A 19,060-nucleotide genomic window follows, 5' to 3' on the forward strand; every position below is an offset into this window, starting at 1 on the left:
CAACATCATAAGTAAAAATATATATTAATATGTGAAAACTATTGAACAAATCTTTTTGTTGTTGGTGTAATTCAAAGATGCAATCAGGATGAAAAGCTTATTGGAATATTTCTTGTAATTGAAAAATGCCCAGCGAAACTCATTGAGATGTTTTTAGAGAAATTTCTCTGAGGACCCCATCATGGTACCTACCCATATTCCTTCTTGAGGAATTCTTGAAATGAAACTTGTAGAGAAAAAACCATATGTTTTAGGGATTCTTTTTTTTATTTAGAAGAGTCTCCTATTAATGCTCGTAGAAAAACTTGTTCAAAAATATTTAAAGGAAGTTTGCCGAAAATGGAGTTTTCTCGGTATCCATGCAAAAAACCCTGTTTCGAAAGTAGGGTACATTTGAGCGCATCCGGATGCGAATCGAATGCACCGCTTTCGAAGTAAGGTACCGTAATTTCGGGTGAAATTGATCACTTTTCACTGTTTTCCATGTCTGTTGTCTATGATGTTGCCGATTCCAAACAACTGAATGCATGAAAACAAGTACGACGGTGAGCCTCATTGGTTTATGTACTCAAATTTTCATACAGTTGTGATTTTAGTGTAGAAAATCGTCTCTAAAATAAAAAATCAAGGAATTTCATTTCGGGGTGAAATTGATCACATGTCAAAACAATTATTGTTAGTTTTGAAAACAACTTTACTGATTTAATTTGGGCTTCCTGAATCCAAACATGCTTGCCAAATTCTTAACAATGCAAAATGTATGGAAATAATAAACAAATAATTTTCAACAATGCCGCAGAAAACGCCTAAATGTAGGCAATTTCCGAAGGAATCTTCTGATATCTATGATATATTCAATTCTCACAACAAAATTAACAAATTGGTACGAATTTTTACGATAAAATTCGTTTTGGGGATATATTTCAAGCATCCTTACAAATTTTCAGGTTGACACCATGTCCAAATCCTTGTTAAAAACTATAAGTTTATTGATGTCTGCCAATACCACACAAAACATGATAGTGGAATTTTCTATTATTTTCATAGAAATAAACATTCCTTAACACAAAAAGCTTCACAACATGCAATTCGACAATAGTTAAGACATACAACGTTCATTTACATAGGCTGCATTGATTTCTGTGCTCTATTAGAGGGATATAAAATCGTGTGACACAGTGATCAATTTCACCCTACTGATCAATTTTACCCGAATTTACGGTATCTCGAATAGAATCTGAGAAAAGTCCAACGCGACGACAATATTACCAGTCTTGCATCTTGATTGCAAATGAGATATTGTATCAGATGCTATGGCAGAATAGAATGGGATATTTGGCTGACGCCTCCCAAACATAACTAAAAAGAAGCACTTTCAGTATTGTTTTTTGGTAGGAAAAGTAGGCCATTATGTTGTACATCGTATCAATGAAAAGTTGATTGATTAGCAACGGAATCGCAAAAATATTGTTTTGATTTTGTGCCATTGAAAATATTCTAATGGTTAAGTTGATATTCAAGAGACACCCCTGGAGTTATTTATAAAGCAACGTTTAGATAAAAAAAAACTCCTGAACGCATTTTTTGTGGGTATCACTGATAATTACAGTAAAAAGATACTTCAAGAATTACCAGCAAAATTGTGATGCTATTGCACATGAAATTCTGTACAGATTCGAATCTGCCAGAAATAGTGACTTGTATAGGTTTGGAAAGAATTCCAGTACACTTATTCCATCCAGAAAAAAAAACAAACAATTAGAATTGAGCCTAAAAACTCTAGAAACTGGTAATTTCAAAAGAACACGTTCTATGGAGGAGTTGTTTTGAACTGTATGGACTACAAGAAAAAAATGGTTGTGACACTTTCTCCCCGAATGTTGTTTCTCCAAACACCAGTATACCGAAAGCCAATTCCGCGAACCCATCTTTATTTCATTGGTGATTCTTTAAAGTTTTTCTGTCCTTGATATATTTGGCAATACATGTTTCAACGAGAATGACCAAATACCTCCATTTTTTTGCTTATCGTTCTTTTTAATTCAGCACCCTAACACTGAAGAGAATTCCTTCAGCTTTTTCACGGAAACGGCTCATTCGGGGAAATGACATTCGGGAAAAAGTAGCAGAATAAAAAAAATACGCGCGAAAATTTCATGATGCCGATTTTGTTTTTAAAATGTTTTTTCAAGAACTATTTTTGATCTAGTTTTAAAACTTTAGTTTTTTGTATTTATATATGTTGATGGTGAAACAAGATTTTTGAAACTTTTCCGACACATAATTATCACATCTTGTATGATCAGTTCTCTTAAATTTGACATAATTGGCCATTTTCATTAGTGATTCGCGATTCTTCAGCAAGAGCAATAAGTTTTCGAGAGTGTAGGTCATGTTTACCTGTTCTGACTTATTGTTCTTGACGGAGAATCACAAATCGAGCGTATGCTGGAATCAAGGTGAACGTAACATGATCGATTTCTCTGCATCGAACCTCTTTTTACTGAATAAAGTTGAGACGATGCAAGTTTGTTAGCAGGTTTTTCAGGGCACTCGGTAGTGATGTAATTTCATCTTGTCTATAGAGATGACCAATGAAAAGAAATCAATCATGTTACATTCGCCCTAATTCTAGTACACGCTTGAAATGAGTAATTAAATCTCCTATTTTATTATTTAATTCATATTTTTTGCATAGACCTTGAAATAACTCGAAAATTGCTTCTTCTTGAGAAACGATCATTATGATTCAGAATAAGCTCAAGATTAATAATAATTCCTTAAAATATTTGTATTTTAATAACATCAAAAAAAAAAAAAAACAAATTTTGAACATTAACTTTAACTTTTTAATTTAAAGAAATAAAATCATGAAATTTCGTACCAATATAGATGATTCTATCAAGATTATATGTTGAAAATTAGAAAATCCTAAAAATGAGGTATTTGTGTAATTTTTTCGATTCTAATTGTTGAAAGAACTGAAATGAATTCCTGAAAAATCTTCAAAATATAGTTGAAAAAAAAAAAAATGGCATTATTCAGTGAAACCCATCGGAGAATCATCAGAATACTTTTTGTGAATTAATCAGAAAAAATCATAGTAAGAATTGTAGGGCTTAAGGGGTGATTGTGGACACCAAGCATTACATATTAAAGACGTTTCTCATGACACAATTAGTTCATGGTGATGAGAAAATTTAAATTGTCTTCGTATATCAGTATTTCTTCTCATTGGTTAATAGGCTGTTCCTTATTTTTCGAAAATGTGAAATGTTATAAGTTCGCAATTGAAAAGTGCTCGTTTTGGTAAAACATAAATCAGGTAAAAATTTGAAGTCCACACGTGGACGCTAAGTGGTCCCTCAACGGACCTGAAGGTGTCAGGTGTAGGTGATCCCGTGCGCAAAATCGAGCGCGCTGCTCAAGTGCAGACAATAAAATACTGTGCTTACTATCAACGCACGCAGGAGAATTTGTTGGTAGTGGTTTTTCGTACTCATGTTGCGTGCACTAGAGCAGCGAGCTCGATTTTGTGATGTCATCTACACCAGATGCATTCAGGGCCGTTGGGGGACTACTTAGCTCCCACGTCCGGACGAGCACTTTACAATTACGAATTTATAACATTTCACATTTTCGGAAAATACGGGACGGTCTTTTGGCCAGGGGATGGGGGCCCTGGCTGCGCCCATGGGATCACATCGTAGTGTATAAAGGCCAAGCAGAGCGGAATGTTCTTCTTTATAGGATGATTATAGGAAAATGACTATTAAATTATGTTGGACAAATAGTTTCAGTCGGCGTGAAATTGTGTTTGATATTTTGAATTCTCGTCAAACATAGAGAACCCTCTTTACTTTCTACTAAGAATTGATCCCAATCGACATAGAACCTAAAACGTTGCACTCCATAATAATTAGCCAGGAAATCGCCAATTTCTATTGTCATGTCAAATTTATGTTACTGAACTTTTTACGGTTGCCATTTAGCATTCCACTAGTAGCGCTCAGACATATGCGTATGTATTTGTTGTTAGAATCGTTAAAACCCATAAAAGCCGGGAAACCTATTACCGGTTTGGTTTTGGATATGGTAATTGCCCAATTTGCGAGCGGAACACGAGATTTCACTTTTCCCGCCCGATGTGTTCCCGTTGGTCCCTGAATGGCGCATTTCAATTTCCAGGGTACGTACAAGGGTCCACTCGGTGACACATGAAATGGAATTTGTTCATGGCAGGATCTGCGCCATCTGTGGGAAGAAGCACTTACTTGGTGTGAAGACGGTGCCCTTGCCGGGGAAGTGCGTATTTCACATCAACCGTTATTTTCAACATGGCATTTCTGCCCAGTAAGAAGTACCTGTTGGGATGGTTCGTTTCGAATTTGATTAGCCAATTGTTAATGCGGGTGCCGAAAATGGATCGATGGTGCTTTCTCTCATGCTGTGAGACGTAGGACGGATGGCTTTCCAAACCATGTCATGCACTATGAGAAATGTTGAATTGATTTATACATATGAATTTTGAAATACATAACTATTTTCTGCTTGTGGATGGATACCACTTTGTTGAACTAGTAGTAGCAATGCCTGACGACTCACTACAGAGAGTATTCTGCGGAGGTCCAAGCAATCTAGTTCGTGTAACGCGTGTCTTCGAAGTAATTTAATATGTACATTAGCTTTGCGGAGTTGAAATTAATCTATGGCTCCTTGTTCAAGCATGAATTAGCAATTGGTGAGCCAGTTTCATGTTTTTTTCTTTCTTTTCTTTAAAAAAATCGGTTTGACAACGAAAAGCATATTGCGTTTATGTAGTTGTTCATCAAATGGTTCGTCACTCCAAGTGTCGGCATTATTTCCATAAAATTGACAAAAAAAAAATTACTCACAAATGATTGTTTGTCATGGTTCAATCACTTATCAAAGAGAATCATGTGCACCAACGAACCTCCCCATTAACCAACATCTCTTCCAGTAAGCTTTGTAGTGATGCATGGGTAAACGGTGTCTTCATTTCAAAGATAACACACCAAAATTCCTTCCCCCAATACCACCTGATTGCAAGGATTATTTGCGAATGCTCCCATAAGGGAGTCTTTCCACCACTTTGGTGGAATCTAGTAAGAAATGCGGGATGCAACGAGAAGCCAATTGTCGAATCTCAGATACAGTGTACACTCATGGTGTACTCGAAAGGCAGAAAGGCGAGAAACTGAAATTTCAAATTATACTCAGCCAGCGTAGCAAACTAGACAAAACTGTATACTTATTACAAAATAAAGACTTATACATTCACTCAACCGTATGTTAACAAGTAAAAAAAGCGTTTTTCTATCTGGTAGAGTTGTTTGTATATATGGATGGTTATACGATGAATGAAAATGCTTTGCGTAACTAAAGATGTGTATAATTACCCTTTACCTTGATAATGAGTAAACCACAATGCTGCGTAGCACTAATTGATTTTTGACTTTATGGTTGGGTTATAACGGACTTAGAATCTAAGACACTGTTAGGTATTGATTCAAATCTAGATCTAGACCAGCACCGATGATAATTTTATGGACCCTCTACCCTCCCTATGCAAACAACAACAAAAAACTTCGATAAACCCACCACCCTCTAATGAATCCCCAGCTACGAAATGATAAGCGTGTAATACTTACGCGATCTTCTCCGAGGGCGACCGCCACGGAACGTCATCGTCCAGTTCGTCGTCGCTTTCGCCATCCTCGCCGTCGATGCCGTCTTCGCCCGATATGCTGAACGAGGACGACGTGAACATGTCCGGCACCGGCAGAATCGAAGGCCTCCGACTCCCTGCGGAAGAGATATTCGTGGGCGTAGCTGTATTATCTCCTCTTTCGGCAGTTTATTTTTTTTACCACAAAATAAAAATGAATTGCGATAACTTTTTTGTTTCTTGATACTTTTGCACGATATTTCCACAAGATATCAAACTCTTCGATTGTCAGAATTTGTGTTTGATTTCTCTTAAAGGTAGATATTTTTATAAATTGTTCAATAGTTGTCTTTAGCATTCATACATTCACTTCCACAGTTATTAACTGAGCGCTTTTTTGCCGATTGACCATTTTTTGCATGTGTATATCGTGTGGCAGGTACGAAGATACTCTATGCCCTGGAAATCGAGAAAATTTCCATTACGAAAAGATCCTCGACCAGCGGGATTCGAACCCACGACCCTCAACTTGGTCATGCTTAATAGCTGCGCGTTTACCGCTACGGCTATCTGAGCCCCCTCGGCGATGCAATTTTTAGTAAAAAGCGCATTTCTCTATATCATTTGCAGAACTTTTGTGACATATGAATTTGAGTAATCACATTCATACTCAAAAAATATTGTTTCGAAAAGTTGAAAAAAAAATACACAAGAACAAAGCTAAATTTTCACAAAAACTTTATGTTTTGTTAGTTTTTGAATATAAGAAAGAGAAGCACATGCATTGAACATATTCTATGTATAAATGTTAATTCGTACTTTTTACTAAGAGGGACATTCCGATCAATATTACCCCGCAGATCAATGTTAGCATGTTTTACGCTATTTCGTTCGGAAGTATTTCTATATTTTTTCTCAGGATTTCTCCAAAAAATCAACCAGAAATTCTTTAACAATTATTTACTGTTTTTTCACACCACTATCTAATGCTTCCTCTAGGTTTACAACTGTTCATGAATATCTAAGAAAACCACCAAAATTCATCCAACCAGAATTAAACAGAAATTTCTTTATTTATTTCTTGTTCTTCTTCTTCTTTCTGGCGTTACGTCCCCACTGGGACAGAGCCTGCTTCTCAGCTTAGTGTTCTTATGAGCACTTCCACAGTTATTAACTGAGAGCTTACTATGCCAATGACCATTTTTGCATGTGTATATCGTGTGGCAAGTACGAAGATACTCTATGCCCTGGGAAGTCGAGCAAATTTCCAATCCGAAAAGATCCTCGACCGGTGGGATTCGAACCCACGACCCTCAGCTTGGTCATGCTGAATAGCTGCGCGTTTACCGCTACGGCTATCTGGGCCACTATTTCTTCTTAGATTCCATAATTTTCTGCAATTCTTTTTAATGAGCTCTTGACCATCGAGGCATTTTAGTGACATTTTTTGTACATATTACTATTAAATAGTGTAAGAATTCTTAAAATTATGCTTGATGCAATTGTAACAGAAGCATATAAGAAATATTTTGTTAAACAACTACCGAAAAGCTAAACATTACATATAATTTGCAATTGGATTAGATGGACAAATTGATGTGAAGATTTGCGAAAAAGTTACACGTCTTCTCAGTGAGAATCGAACTCACGACTCCCCGATCTCTAGTTGGGGCGCGTTAACCACTACGCCATGAGAGGACTCATGAACGCAGAAGTTAACCTGAATTCGATTTCAGCTCAATAATCACGTGGTCCTCTTTCGCAAAGTGCACCTCTTTCGGAAGAATTAGATGCCCATCCAAACACAACGCTTTCTATATATATCCAATGCCTAGCCCGAGAGCGCATTGTTTTTTAGATATAGGAATAGCACACTACACTAGCCAGCAACTGCGCTGGCTGAGGTTTCTATTGTGTGGGCTTCCAATGGGTCGCGACGTTCTCAAACGACCGGTTACGGAACATGAGTCCGTTGCTCGATAAATACTTGTTTTAATTATGAATCGTGGTTTACGGCCAACCAGCCGAGTGGAAGTTTAACAACTACCGAAAAGCTAAACATTACATATAATTTGCAATTGGATTAGATGGACAAATTGATGTGAAGATTTGCGAAAAAGTTACACGTCTTCTCAGTGAGAATCGAACTCACGACTCCCCGATCTCTAGTTGGGGCGCGTTAACCACTACGCCATGAGAGGACTCATGAACGCTTTTCGGTAGTTGTTAAACTTCCACTCGGCTGGTTGGCCGTAAACCACGATTCATAATTAAAACAAGTATTTATCGAGCAACGGACTCATGTTCCGTAACCGGTCGTTTGAGAACGTCGCGACCCATTGGAAGCCCACACAATAGAAACCTCAGCCAGCGCAGTTGCTGGCTAGTGTAGTGTGCTATTCCTATATCTAAAAAACAATGCGCTCTCGGGCTAGGCATTGGATATATATAGAAAGCGTTGTGTTTGGATGGGCATCTAATTCTTCCGAAAGAGGTGCACTTTGCGAAAGAGGACCACGTGATTATTGAGCTGAAATCGAATTCAGGTTAACTTCTGCGTTCATGAGTCCTCTCATGGCGTAGTGGTTAACGCGCCCCAACTATAGATCGGGGAGTCGTGAGTTCGATTCTCACTGAGAAGACGTGTAATTTTTTCGCAAATCTTCACATCAATTTGTCCATCTAATCCAATTGCAAATTATATGTAATGTTTAGCTTTTCGGTAGTTGTTAAACTTCCACTCGGCTGGTTGGCCGTAAACCACGATTCATAATTAAAACAAGTAATATTTTGTTGCTATTTTGAAGAAGCTACTGAAGGAATCCGTGCCTAAACGCTCTCGTGTGATTTCATTTACAAAACTGTTCAAATATCTGTACTTATGCGTCTCAAACCAAATATTTTGCTTCAAACTGCTGACTAACAATGCAATCGAAGTTCCCCCAATGGATTTTCATAGTAATAAGGTTGCTTTGAGTGTTAATTTTATGCTTTTCTGTAGAGGGTCCATAATACGCAAAGGATCCATAACCGGCATCGACTCCTTATTTTCTAAAGGGTCTTAACCTTCGGGCTGTCGCGCTGTTGTTCTTTGTACAACAGTTGTGATTTATATGGTATCATTTTGCAACGAAGATATCTATCGACACCAAACCAAAATGTATTCCTCAAGAATCTTCTTAAGAACAATACTCAACAGTTTTTATTTACAGTATGACCCTTTATAATACGGTAAAATCAATAAATGTACATGGAAGTCGCATAATAATGAACGCACTATGTACGGTTCGAAGAAACCACAGTTTGAAATCGTCATATCTCGAAATCCAGATAATATAGAAACTTGGGGTCTTTAGTAAAGTTGTTCTGGAGGTAAAGCGCTATCTGATGATACCTCATTTAATTCAGAATTTGACCGCTAGGTGGCACTAGTGGGCATGGAAGTTTTACTTTTGTTTTGCAGATTTATCAGGATCCTGACCATTTAGAAGGATGTCGTCTTCTGCAAAGTTGTTTAGTAAGTTAAGGACTATCATTTTTCGAGCCAGTTGATTCAAAATTTTGCCACTATGTGGCGCTAGTGAGCATGAAACTTTTGTTAGCAGATATCTCAGGAGCCTGACCACTTAGAAAGATGGTGTCTTCGGCAAAGTAGTTTGGTAGCACAAGGGCTAAGGATTGTTCATTTTATAAAGTGGACACCTTGTGCATTAGACTGATGCAAATTTTGAAGTTTTTGCTCCCCTATGCTTAAAAGATGGTTATTATGGTGAAAATGGTCCTCCCAAAATTTGAAGTGATTCGGAAGAAATTTGGTTGTGCACACGTTATTTGAAGTTAATATGGAAATTACTATGGGAAAGGCAAACCTTTTGTGTTCAGTCCTCTAACTGCTCGTCATAATAATCTATGGAAAAGTGAACACACTCATCTCATGTGAAAATTTCCCAGCTACAACTTTGCTGAAGACCACATTTCGATGGGACGTAAGGATAATTTGTTATTATTGATAACAAAGTCTAAATCATGCTGAGATGATCATTCAATTACACTCAGAGCAACACTGCTTTTTTGCTATAGAACATAGTAGCCTGGATTACTTTGATCTATTCTTCCCGCCAGGAGCACCACTGTTGCCTGCCGAACAGTTGGTGAAGCATGTTACATGCAAACCAACTTTATGATGATAAACAACAATTTATCCTGACGTTCAATCAAAAAGTGGTCTTCGGCAAAGTTGTAGCTGGGAGGATTTCACATTAGAACAATTTGTTCACTTTTCCATAATATATTATGACGGAGAGATAGAGAGCTGAACACAAAAGATTGGCGTTTTCCATAGTAATCTCCATATAAACTTCAAATGGCGTGTGCACAGTCAAATTTCTTCCGAATCACCTCAAACTTTGGGAGGATGCTATTTACTATAATTAAAATCGTTTAAGCATAGGGGAGCAAACATTTCAAAATTTGCATCACTCTATTGTGCATGCTGTATCTTTCTTATTAATCAATGAAATTTCAATCGGTTTTTTGCGCATCGTTCGACTAGTATTGTACAATGTTGTGATTATAAAAATTCTCCAAAATAATTAAATTTCACACGAATATGGAACAACGATTAAATCGGTCGATTTTTTGAGGTTATCAAAATCAATCAAAACTACCGCTTCAACTTTATTTCAGTAGTTAAAGATTTGTGCATACTTCGATCATAATGTGTTGAGTAATTCTACCAGGATTGACTACTACCAGCAGTGGCGAAACGAAAAATTTTACAATTACAGTGCTGTTCTGAATAATAGCAGCGCATGTCGATTTTCATACAAAATGCTCAACTTTGACATGCTGTAGTTTTGTTCCCTTTCAAGCAATCGAGTTGAAATTTTCTTTACAGAACTACAAATATGCTCAATTTTGTAAACACAAAATTTCAAAATTTTCTAAGCCCCTGCCGGAAAGTGAGATACTAGGTGAAATTGTTCGAAAAAATAGCAGTTTTAAAAATTTGAATTTCGGCTTGACATTATAGTTTTAAATTGTATATCACTTACCATTGGAACAATCTCCTCATACTTATCAAACCTTCACCTAAACCGAAAATGTTTAAAATATTTGTAGAAGAAAAATTTTAAAATGAAAAACTGCTATTTTTTCGAAAAATTTCACCTAGTGTCCCACTTTTCGGCAGGGATTCAGAAAAAACTGAAATTTTGTAGTTACAAAATTGATCATATTTGTAGTTCTATGGAGAAAATTTCAGCTCGATTGCTTGAAAGGGAACAAAACTACAGCATGTCAAAGTTGAGCATTTTGTATGAAAATCGACATGCGCTGCTATTATTCAGAACAGCACTGTATGTTTAGACGCGTTTTTCTCGACATGATGATTTTCCTAATGGGACTGTATTGCGAGTATGGGCAGTCAACCAAAAGCATTTTCAAAGATTTTATATTTTCATAGCATTTTAGAATAATAGGTCAACGATACACAGAAAACCGATTACGATTTTATCAATTAATAAAAAAGATATAGCATAAACAAAGTGTCCACTTTATAAAATGAATAGTCCTTATCATTATTTGAGCTAAGAAATACGATATTTTGCCATCAGGCGGCGAGTGAGCATGAATTTTTCGTTTACGGATACTGCATGATCTTGACATTTCAGACAGGCACCTTCTGCAAAGTTGTTCAGAAGCTCAGGGACTATCATTATTTTAAGGTGAAGATGAATCGAAGCCAAAGTTCAAATTTTCAAGAGCACGGATCCGGAGAACCAAACATCCGTTTAAGCTGAAAACTTAATCGATTGGTCACTAGCTGGTGGTGACCAATCGATTAGGTTTTCAGCTCAAACGGATGTTTGGTTCTCCAGATCCGTGCTCTTGAAAATTTGAGCTTTGGCTTCGATTCACCTTCACCTTAATAAATCTCTAGCTTTAAGGATTAAACAAAGAAAGAATTGAGCTACTGAACAACTCTGCCGAAGACACCATCTTTCTAAGTTATCAGGCTCCTGAGATATTTGCGAAACAAATGTTTTATGCTCACAATCGCCGCCTAGTGGCAACATTTTGAATCAACTAGCTCAAAAAATGATAGTCCTTGAGTTACCGAACAACTTTGCCGAAGACGCCATCTTTCTAAGTGGTCAGGATCATGAGATTTGGAAAACAGAAGCTTAATGCTCACTAGCGCTGCCTAGTGGCAAAATCCCAAATTTCTTGGCTATGATAATGATAGCCCATAAGCTAATGATCAATTTTGCGAAGATGTCATCTATCTAAGTGGTCAGACTCCTGAAATATTCGCAAAACCAAGGGTGTTGTACAAAGTACAACGCGCGACTACTCACGTTACAAAAATTCGCGCGATGACCGAAAGGTTAATACGACTAGAGTGGAACCAGAAATGTGAATAGCCATTACTTAAATAAGCTTCAATGCTTAACAACTCATAAAAATATTGTTTTCTAAAGCGAATGAGCAAGCATGATGAGAATTCAGTAGCCTGATTTACTACATTTACTTGGGTTATGATTATTCGTCGGTTCTCCAAGGAATCTCGGGATATCTTCGGTATCAGTTTATCAATGATCAAAATCGACAAATCATTGATTCAAAAATTAGGAAGGTTTTTGATAACTTGTGAAAAAATGATAAAAAATATCCAAAAACAAATAAGGCATCGTTACTTGAATATTTATTTGTGGTAAAAAAGTTGCTGCCAGTATTATTGCCATGGTCTTACCTCGCCTCTGGTTGAGGATGTCCGGGCTGAGCAGGTTGGGGTTGTTGTTGCTGGGGATCTCCAGGTGGTTGGCCGTCGTGATGGCCGGCGGTCCCAGCTGCGTCGACTGGGTGTTGGCCGTGGCCGGCGTTGCGGCCTCCTTGAGGTTCGTCTTCGAGTCCGACACCGTGATGGCGTTGGCGTTGGAACCCGAATTGGGCGTTGCAGTCTCGGTGTAGGTGGCTGCATGGGAGGGACACACGAATGGAGTCATAAATGTAGGTTAGACAGTTGCTGTTGGGCGGCTGTTAATATTCGCAATAATTGTTTTCAGATTAAAATTGATCGATTCCGATAAATCAAAAATCGACGAGCCATGGTGGGTGGGTGCTGATTGTGAAAAACGTCAGAGAATGAGGGTGGCAAAAAAGATTAAAAATCTGCTGACAAGCGTGCTCCGTGTTTATTATTTTTAAAATTTATTATTAATTCCGTGGCAATTGGAGGGAAAGGTGGGATCTACCGTGAGTTTGCGGGGGTAGATTGCGAGGAGTGATTGCTGATAAAGGGCCGAACCATGAAATGCGTTAATAACGAGAATGGAAAGCTTAATCATACGTGACAGCTTTTCATATTTGTTTGTGCAGTTCTGTTAATCAATTATTGGTATTTTATCCGTGCGCCCCTTTGGACTCGGTGTTGAAGGAATCATCGATTCGTAAGTGCTTATTTGCGACTCATTTTTTATTTGAAGCGGTGTGAGGGAAAGATAAATGTTTGCTCATTATGAATGTACATATTCGGATGCCAAAGTGGAAGGGTTGTCGAATCGAGTAGGGTAGATGTACCAATAGTGGAGGTACTAAGCACTATTGAACTTCATTTAACCGCCTACATTCAAGAAGCGCAATTAATGTACATGTTATTGTTGTAACGGGAAGTAACGACCATTGACTTGATGAGAGAAATGAATTAATCGCAGTAATCCACGGCATGTCAGTGAAAAATAATACCTCCACTATTGGTACACTGTTCCTTTAGTTGCGGTATATTTTTAATTTCTGTTCCTATAGTTGCGGTATCCGTTGTTTTCTTACGGGATCCTCCACTATAGGAACACTTTACCGCAACTATTGGTACAAGTAAGAAAAGTTTTAGCAAATTTAGTGATATTTCATCAGTTCTAAAGCAATATGAACGCTCTTTTCAGCTATTCCATATATCAACAAGCCAATACGTCGATTGGCAGTGTCGGTGCTGTAGTTCAAGTGATTAAATCAGTGAAAACGGCACTACCGCAACTATAGGAACACCCACAACTAAGGGAACACTTACCATATAAATGGAATTGAAAAATGTGAAAATTAAACTAGAAATTAACGAATAGTTGAGAAACAAACGATTGCTTGAATTTGAAAGTTTATAAACATATAAATTAAATAATGTGAACTATAATAGTTATCTGACAACAAATTGTGTATACAGTATTGGACAATACATTTACCACTTCTTACGATTTTCCAAACAAACCGGTAAACACTTGAGTTTTTTGTAGACCGAGTAGATTAAAATTTTCACGGCACCGGTTTCCGATTTGCCTATTTGCATTTTTTCTCATGCCTGCCTTGTACTTCTGTCTGTTTCTATGTGTTCTATATCTGAACCTACAGTCTGTCCTGTCTTTCTGTGGTTTCTTATTCTGTCTCTCTCATGTCTATATTTTGTAGATATTATTTTTAGTTTGTCTATGTTATTTCTGTTTTCTGCTTGGTTTCTGTCTGTCTGTCTTATGTGTGTCTTCTGTCTGTATTCTGTCTGTCTTTTGTCTGTCTTCTGTTTGTCTTCTGTCTGTCTTCTGTCTGTCTTCTGTCTGTCTTCTGTCTATCTTCTGTCTATCTTTTGTATGTCTTCTGTCTGTCTTCTGTCTGTCTTCTGTCTGTCTTCTGTCTGTCTTCTGTCTGTCTTCTGTCTGTCTTCTGTATGTCTTCTGTCTTTGTTCTTTCTGTCTTCTGTCTGTCTTCTGTCTGTCAATCTTCTGTTAATCTGTCTGTTTTCTGTCTCTCTTCTGTTTATTTTGTCTGTCTGCCTTGTATCTGTCTTCTGTCTGTCTTCTTTCTGTCTTTTGTCCGTCTGTCTTCTGTCATTCTTCTGTCTGTCTTCTGTTTGTCTGTCTGCCAGTCTTCTGTCCGCTTTTTGTCCGTTTTCTGTTCATTTCCTGTCTGTTTTCTGTTCATTTCCTGTCTGTTTTCTTGCTTTTTTTCTGTCTGTCTTCTGATAGTCTGTCTGTCTGTCTTCTGTCTGTTTTCTGTCTGTATTCTGTCCGGTTCTTGTCTGTTTTCTGTCCATTTTTTGTCTGTTTATATCCTTTTTCCGCTGTTTTTTGTCTGTCTTCTCTCTATCTTCTGTCTATCTTCTGTCTGTCTTCCGTCTGTCTTCTGTTTGTCTGTCTTCTGTTTGTCTGTCTTCTGTTTGCCTGTCTGCTAGTCTTCTGCTTGTTTTCTGTCCGCTTTTTGTCCGTTTTCTGTCTTTTGGTGTCTGTTTTCTAGCTTTTTTCTGTCTGTCTTCTGTTATTCTGTCTGTCTGTCTTCTATCTGTATTCTGTCTGTTTTCTGTCTCTTTTCTGTCCGGTTCTTGTCTGTTTTCTGTCCATTTTTTGTCTGTTTATATCCTTTTTCTGTCTGTCTTCTGTCTGTCTTCTGTCTGTCTTGTGTCTGTCTTCTGTCTGTCTTCTGTCTGTCTTTTGTCTGTCTTTGTCTGTCTTTTGTATGTCTTCTGTCTGTCTTCTGTCTGTTTGCTTTCTGTCTTCTGTCTGTCTGTCTTCTGTCTGTCTGTCTTCTGTCTGTCTGTCTTCTGTTAATCTGTTTGTTTTCTGTCTCTCTTCTGTTTATTTTTTTCTGTCTGCCTTCTATCTGTATTCTGTCTGTCTTCTCTCTGTCTTTTGTCCGTTTGTCTTATGTCATTCTTCTGTCTGTCTGCCAGTCTTCTGCTTGTTTTCTGTCCGCTTTTTGTCCGTTTTCTGTTCATTTCCTGTCTGTTTTCTTGCTTTTTTTCTGTCTGTCTTCTCTTTGTCTTCTGTTAGTCTGTCTGTCTGTCTTCTGTCTGTTTTGTGTCTGTATTCTGTCCGGTTCTTGTCTGTTTTCTGTCCATTTTTTGTCTGTTTATATCCTTTTTCTGTCTGTCTTCTGTCTGTCTTCTGTTTGTCTGTCTTCTGTTTGTCTGTCTGCCAGTTTTCTGCTTGTTTTCTGTCCGCTTATTGTCCGTTTTCTGTCTTTTTCCTGTCTGTTTTCTAGCCTTTTTCTGTCTGTCTTCTGTTAGTCTGTCTGTCTGTCTTCTGTTAGTCTGTCTGTCTTCTGTTAGTCTGTCTGTCTGTCTTCTGTTAGTCTGTCTGTCTTCTGTTAGTCTGTCTGTCTGTCTTCTGTCTGTTTTCTGTCTCTTTTCTGTCCGGTTCTTGTCTGTTTTCTGTCCATTTTTTGTCTGTTTATATCCTTTTTCTGACTGTCTTCTGTCTGTCTTCTGTCTATCTTCTGTCTATCTTTTGTATGTCTTCTGTCTGTCTTCTGTCTGTCTTCTGTCTGTCTTCTGTCTGTCTTCTGTATGTCTTCTGTCTTTGTTCTTTCTGTCTTCTGTCTGTCAATCTTCTGTTAATCTGTCTGTTTTCTGTCTCTCTTCTGTTTATTTTGTCTGTCTGCCTTCTATCTGTCTTCTGTCTGTCTTCTTTCTGTCTTTTGTCCGTCTGTCTTCTGTCATTCTTCTGTCTGTCTTCTGTTTGTCTGTCTGCCAGTCTTCTGTCCGCTTTTTGTCCGTTTTCTGTTCATTTCCTGTCTGCTTTCTGTTCATTTCCTGTCTGTTTTCTTGCTTTTTTTCTGTCTGTCTTCTGATAGTCTGTCTGTCTGTCTTCTGTCTGTTTTCTGTCTGTATTCTGTCCGGTTCTTGTCTGTTTTCTGTCCATTTTTTGTCTGTTTATATCCTTTTTCCGCTGTTTTTTGTCTGTCTTCTCTCTATCTTCTGTCTATCTTCTGTCTGTCTTCCGTCTGTCTTCTGTTTGTCTGTCTTCTGTTTGTCTGTCTTCTGTTTGCCTGTCTGCTAGTCTTCTGCTTGTTTTCTGTCCGCTTTTTGTCCGTTTTCTGTCTTTTGGTGTCTGTTTTCTAGCTTTTTTCTGTCTGTCTTCTGTTATTCTGTCTGTCTGTCTTCTATCTGTATTCTGTCTGTTTTCTGTCTCTTTTCTGTCCGGTTCTTGTCTGTTTTCTGTCCATTTTTTGTCTGTTTATATCCTTTTTCTGTCTGTCTTCTGTCTGTCTTCTGTCTGTCTTGTGTCGGTCTTCTGTCTGTCTTCTGTCTGTCTTCTGTCTGTCTTTGTCTGTCTTTTGTATGTCTTCTGTCTGTCTTCTGTCTGTTTGCTTTCTGTCTTCTGTCTGTCTGTCTTCTGTCTGTCTGTCTTCTGTTAATCTGTTTGTTTTCTGTCTCTCTTCTGTTTATTTTTTTCTGTCTGCCTTCTATCTGTATTCTGTCTGTCTTCTCTCTGTCTTTTGTCCGTTTGTCTTATGTCATTCTTCTGTCTGTCTGCCAGTCTTCTGCTTGTTTTCTGTCCGCTTTTTGTCCATTTTCTGTTCATTTCCTGTCTGTTTTCTTGCTTTTTTTCTGTCTGTCTTCTCTTTGTCTTCTGTTAGTCTGTCTGTCTGTCTTCTGTCTGTTTTGTGTCTGTATTCTGTCCGGTTCTTGTCTGTTTTCTGTCCATTTTTTGTCTGTTTATATCCTTTTTCTGTCTGTCTTCTGTCTGTCTTCTGTTTGTCTGTCTTCTGTTTGTCTGTCTTCTGTTTGTCTGTCTTCTGTTTGTCTGTCTGCCAGTTTTCTGCTTGTTTTCTGTCCGCTTATTGTCCGTTTTCTGTCTTTTTCCTGTCTGTTTTCTAGCCTTTTTCTGTCTGTCTTCTGATAGTCTGTCTGTCTGTCTTCTGTTAGTCTGTCTGTCTTCTGTTAGTCTGTCTGTCTGTCTTCTGTCTGTTTTTTGTCTCTTTTCTGTCCGGTTCTTGTCTGTTTTCTGTCCATTTTTTGTCTGTTTATATCCATTTTCTGACTGTCTTCTGTCTGTCTTCTGTTTGTCTTTTGCTTGTCTTCTGCTTATCTTCTGTCTGTATTATACGCATTTTTATGTCCATTTTCTGTCTTTCTTCTGCCTGTCTGCATTCTGAAAGTTTTCTTTCTGTCTTCTAACTGTTTTCTAACTGATTTTTATCTCTTTGATGCCTATCTTCTGTCTGTCTTCTGGATAATTTTTGTAAGTCCTCTGTATGATTTTTGTTTGTCTGATTTGCATCTTTATTTTTTATTGCTTTCGTCTCTCTTCTGTCTTTGTAGTGTACGTGTTTTGACTGCTTTCTATATTTCTTTTATTTATTTTTTTTTAAATTGTTCTCTGCTTTCTTTCAGCCTTTTGGCTTGCTTACTGTTCGTCTTCTTTCTATCTTATTTATATTTGTTTTCTAATTATCTTCGGTCTTTTTTTTCATGTTTCTTGTCTGTGCTCTGTCTGTTTACTGTGTGTTTTTCTATATATTTTCGTCCTACTTCGAGTCCACTTAAGAGCTCTTTTCTGAATGTTTTTTTTTCTTTCGTATATATAATTTTCTGCCTGACCTCTGTCTTTACATGTCTTATGATTCCTGTCTCTCCATATACTTTTCACTCCTGTATGTTTTATGTCTATTCTCTTTGTGCAATCTGTCTGCTATCCTTCCGCATGTTTACAGTCTGTTTTCTTCCTGTCATCTTTATCATTTCTGTGTCCTCTATGTCTTTTGTTTTTCTAATTTCAGATTCTCTTTAACTATCTCTATCTTCGGTCTGCTTTCTTCATGTGGTCTGATAGGTAAAACAAGATAAGTGGATATGAAGTGGAGTGTTTTTTTTGCCATCTTTAACTTTCTATTAAAGCATTCCTCTTCTGATCCAGGACTATTTTTTTTTTCAAACTTTTGTATTCCAAAGGAAAAAAACACAGTATCAAATTCAAATATTTAACTAAATTGATTGTCCTTCCTCCATTCATCGTATCAATCAAGCGGGAATTTTTCCCTATCAGACCAGTTGAAATTGATTGAATTTCCATTCGATTGATTCCGATGCACCCCCGTTGCAATTGTCAGCAGTCCACTTTTGCCATTCTCGGTTTCAATTTTCTCTAGCATTCGAGAAGATCGCTTGTCAGTCGATTTAGGTCCATAGGCTTGTCAAACAGTCGAGAAAAACGACCGAACAAAAAAAAATCTCAGCGAGAAGTTCAAAATTGACTGCTCTGTATGGCAAACATCATTTTGGATAGTTTTCTTTTTTCGTTGCCAGCACGCATTTGTGTTTTAGGCTGGTCCATTAAGAAGCACCGTACGTATTCTGATTTCCACCACGAACCCGCCCAAATGGCATCCATCAGAATCGACCAATTGATTCTGAACAGAGACGATGAAGACGACAGACGGTAGGGTAGCTGTCGGGAGGGTTCCGTCAATCTCTACCATGAAACTGCAACATTGTATTGTTCTATCTAACTCTATCTACCAGCCAAGAGGGTCAAGGCGTTCAGGGAAGGTGATGGTGATGGTGCAACGGATTGGACCACGAGCGGAAGTGGTTTTGTTCGGTTTTGA

At 37.7% G+C, this 19,060-nt stretch overlaps 1 protein-coding gene and 1 non-coding gene across 18 annotated transcripts in view; one reads left to right on the plus strand and one right to left on the minus strand.

Annotated features, from left to right (window-relative positions):
* Nucleotides 1-19,060, minus strand: part of LOC5571223 (potassium channel subfamily T member 2) — a 716,145-nt gene that overhangs the window by 52,111 nt on the left and 644,974 nt on the right. For all 17 annotated transcript variants that reach the window (XM_021840115.1, XM_021840117.1, XM_021840125.1 and 14 more), the window contains 2 exons: nt 12,444-12,665; nt 5,673-5,826 (listed from right to left, as the gene is read on the minus strand). In XM_021840115.1, coding sequence (XP_021695807.1) covers nt 5,673-5,826; nt 12,444-12,665 — 376 coding nt within the window. The remainder of the gene's footprint in view (nt 1-5,672; nt 5,827-12,443; nt 12,666-19,060) is intronic.
* Nucleotides 8,258-8,331, plus strand: Trnay-aua. Its single transcript has one exon. It is a non-coding gene; the product is annotated as a tRNA-Tyr (tRNA).

Source organism: Aedes aegypti, chromosome 2, assembly GCF_002204515.2.
Source record: "Aedes aegypti strain LVP_AGWG chromosome 2, AaegL5.0 Primary Assembly, whole genome shotgun sequence".
Classification (NCBI taxonomy): Eukaryota; Metazoa; Arthropoda; class Insecta; order Diptera; family Culicidae; genus Aedes; species Aedes aegypti.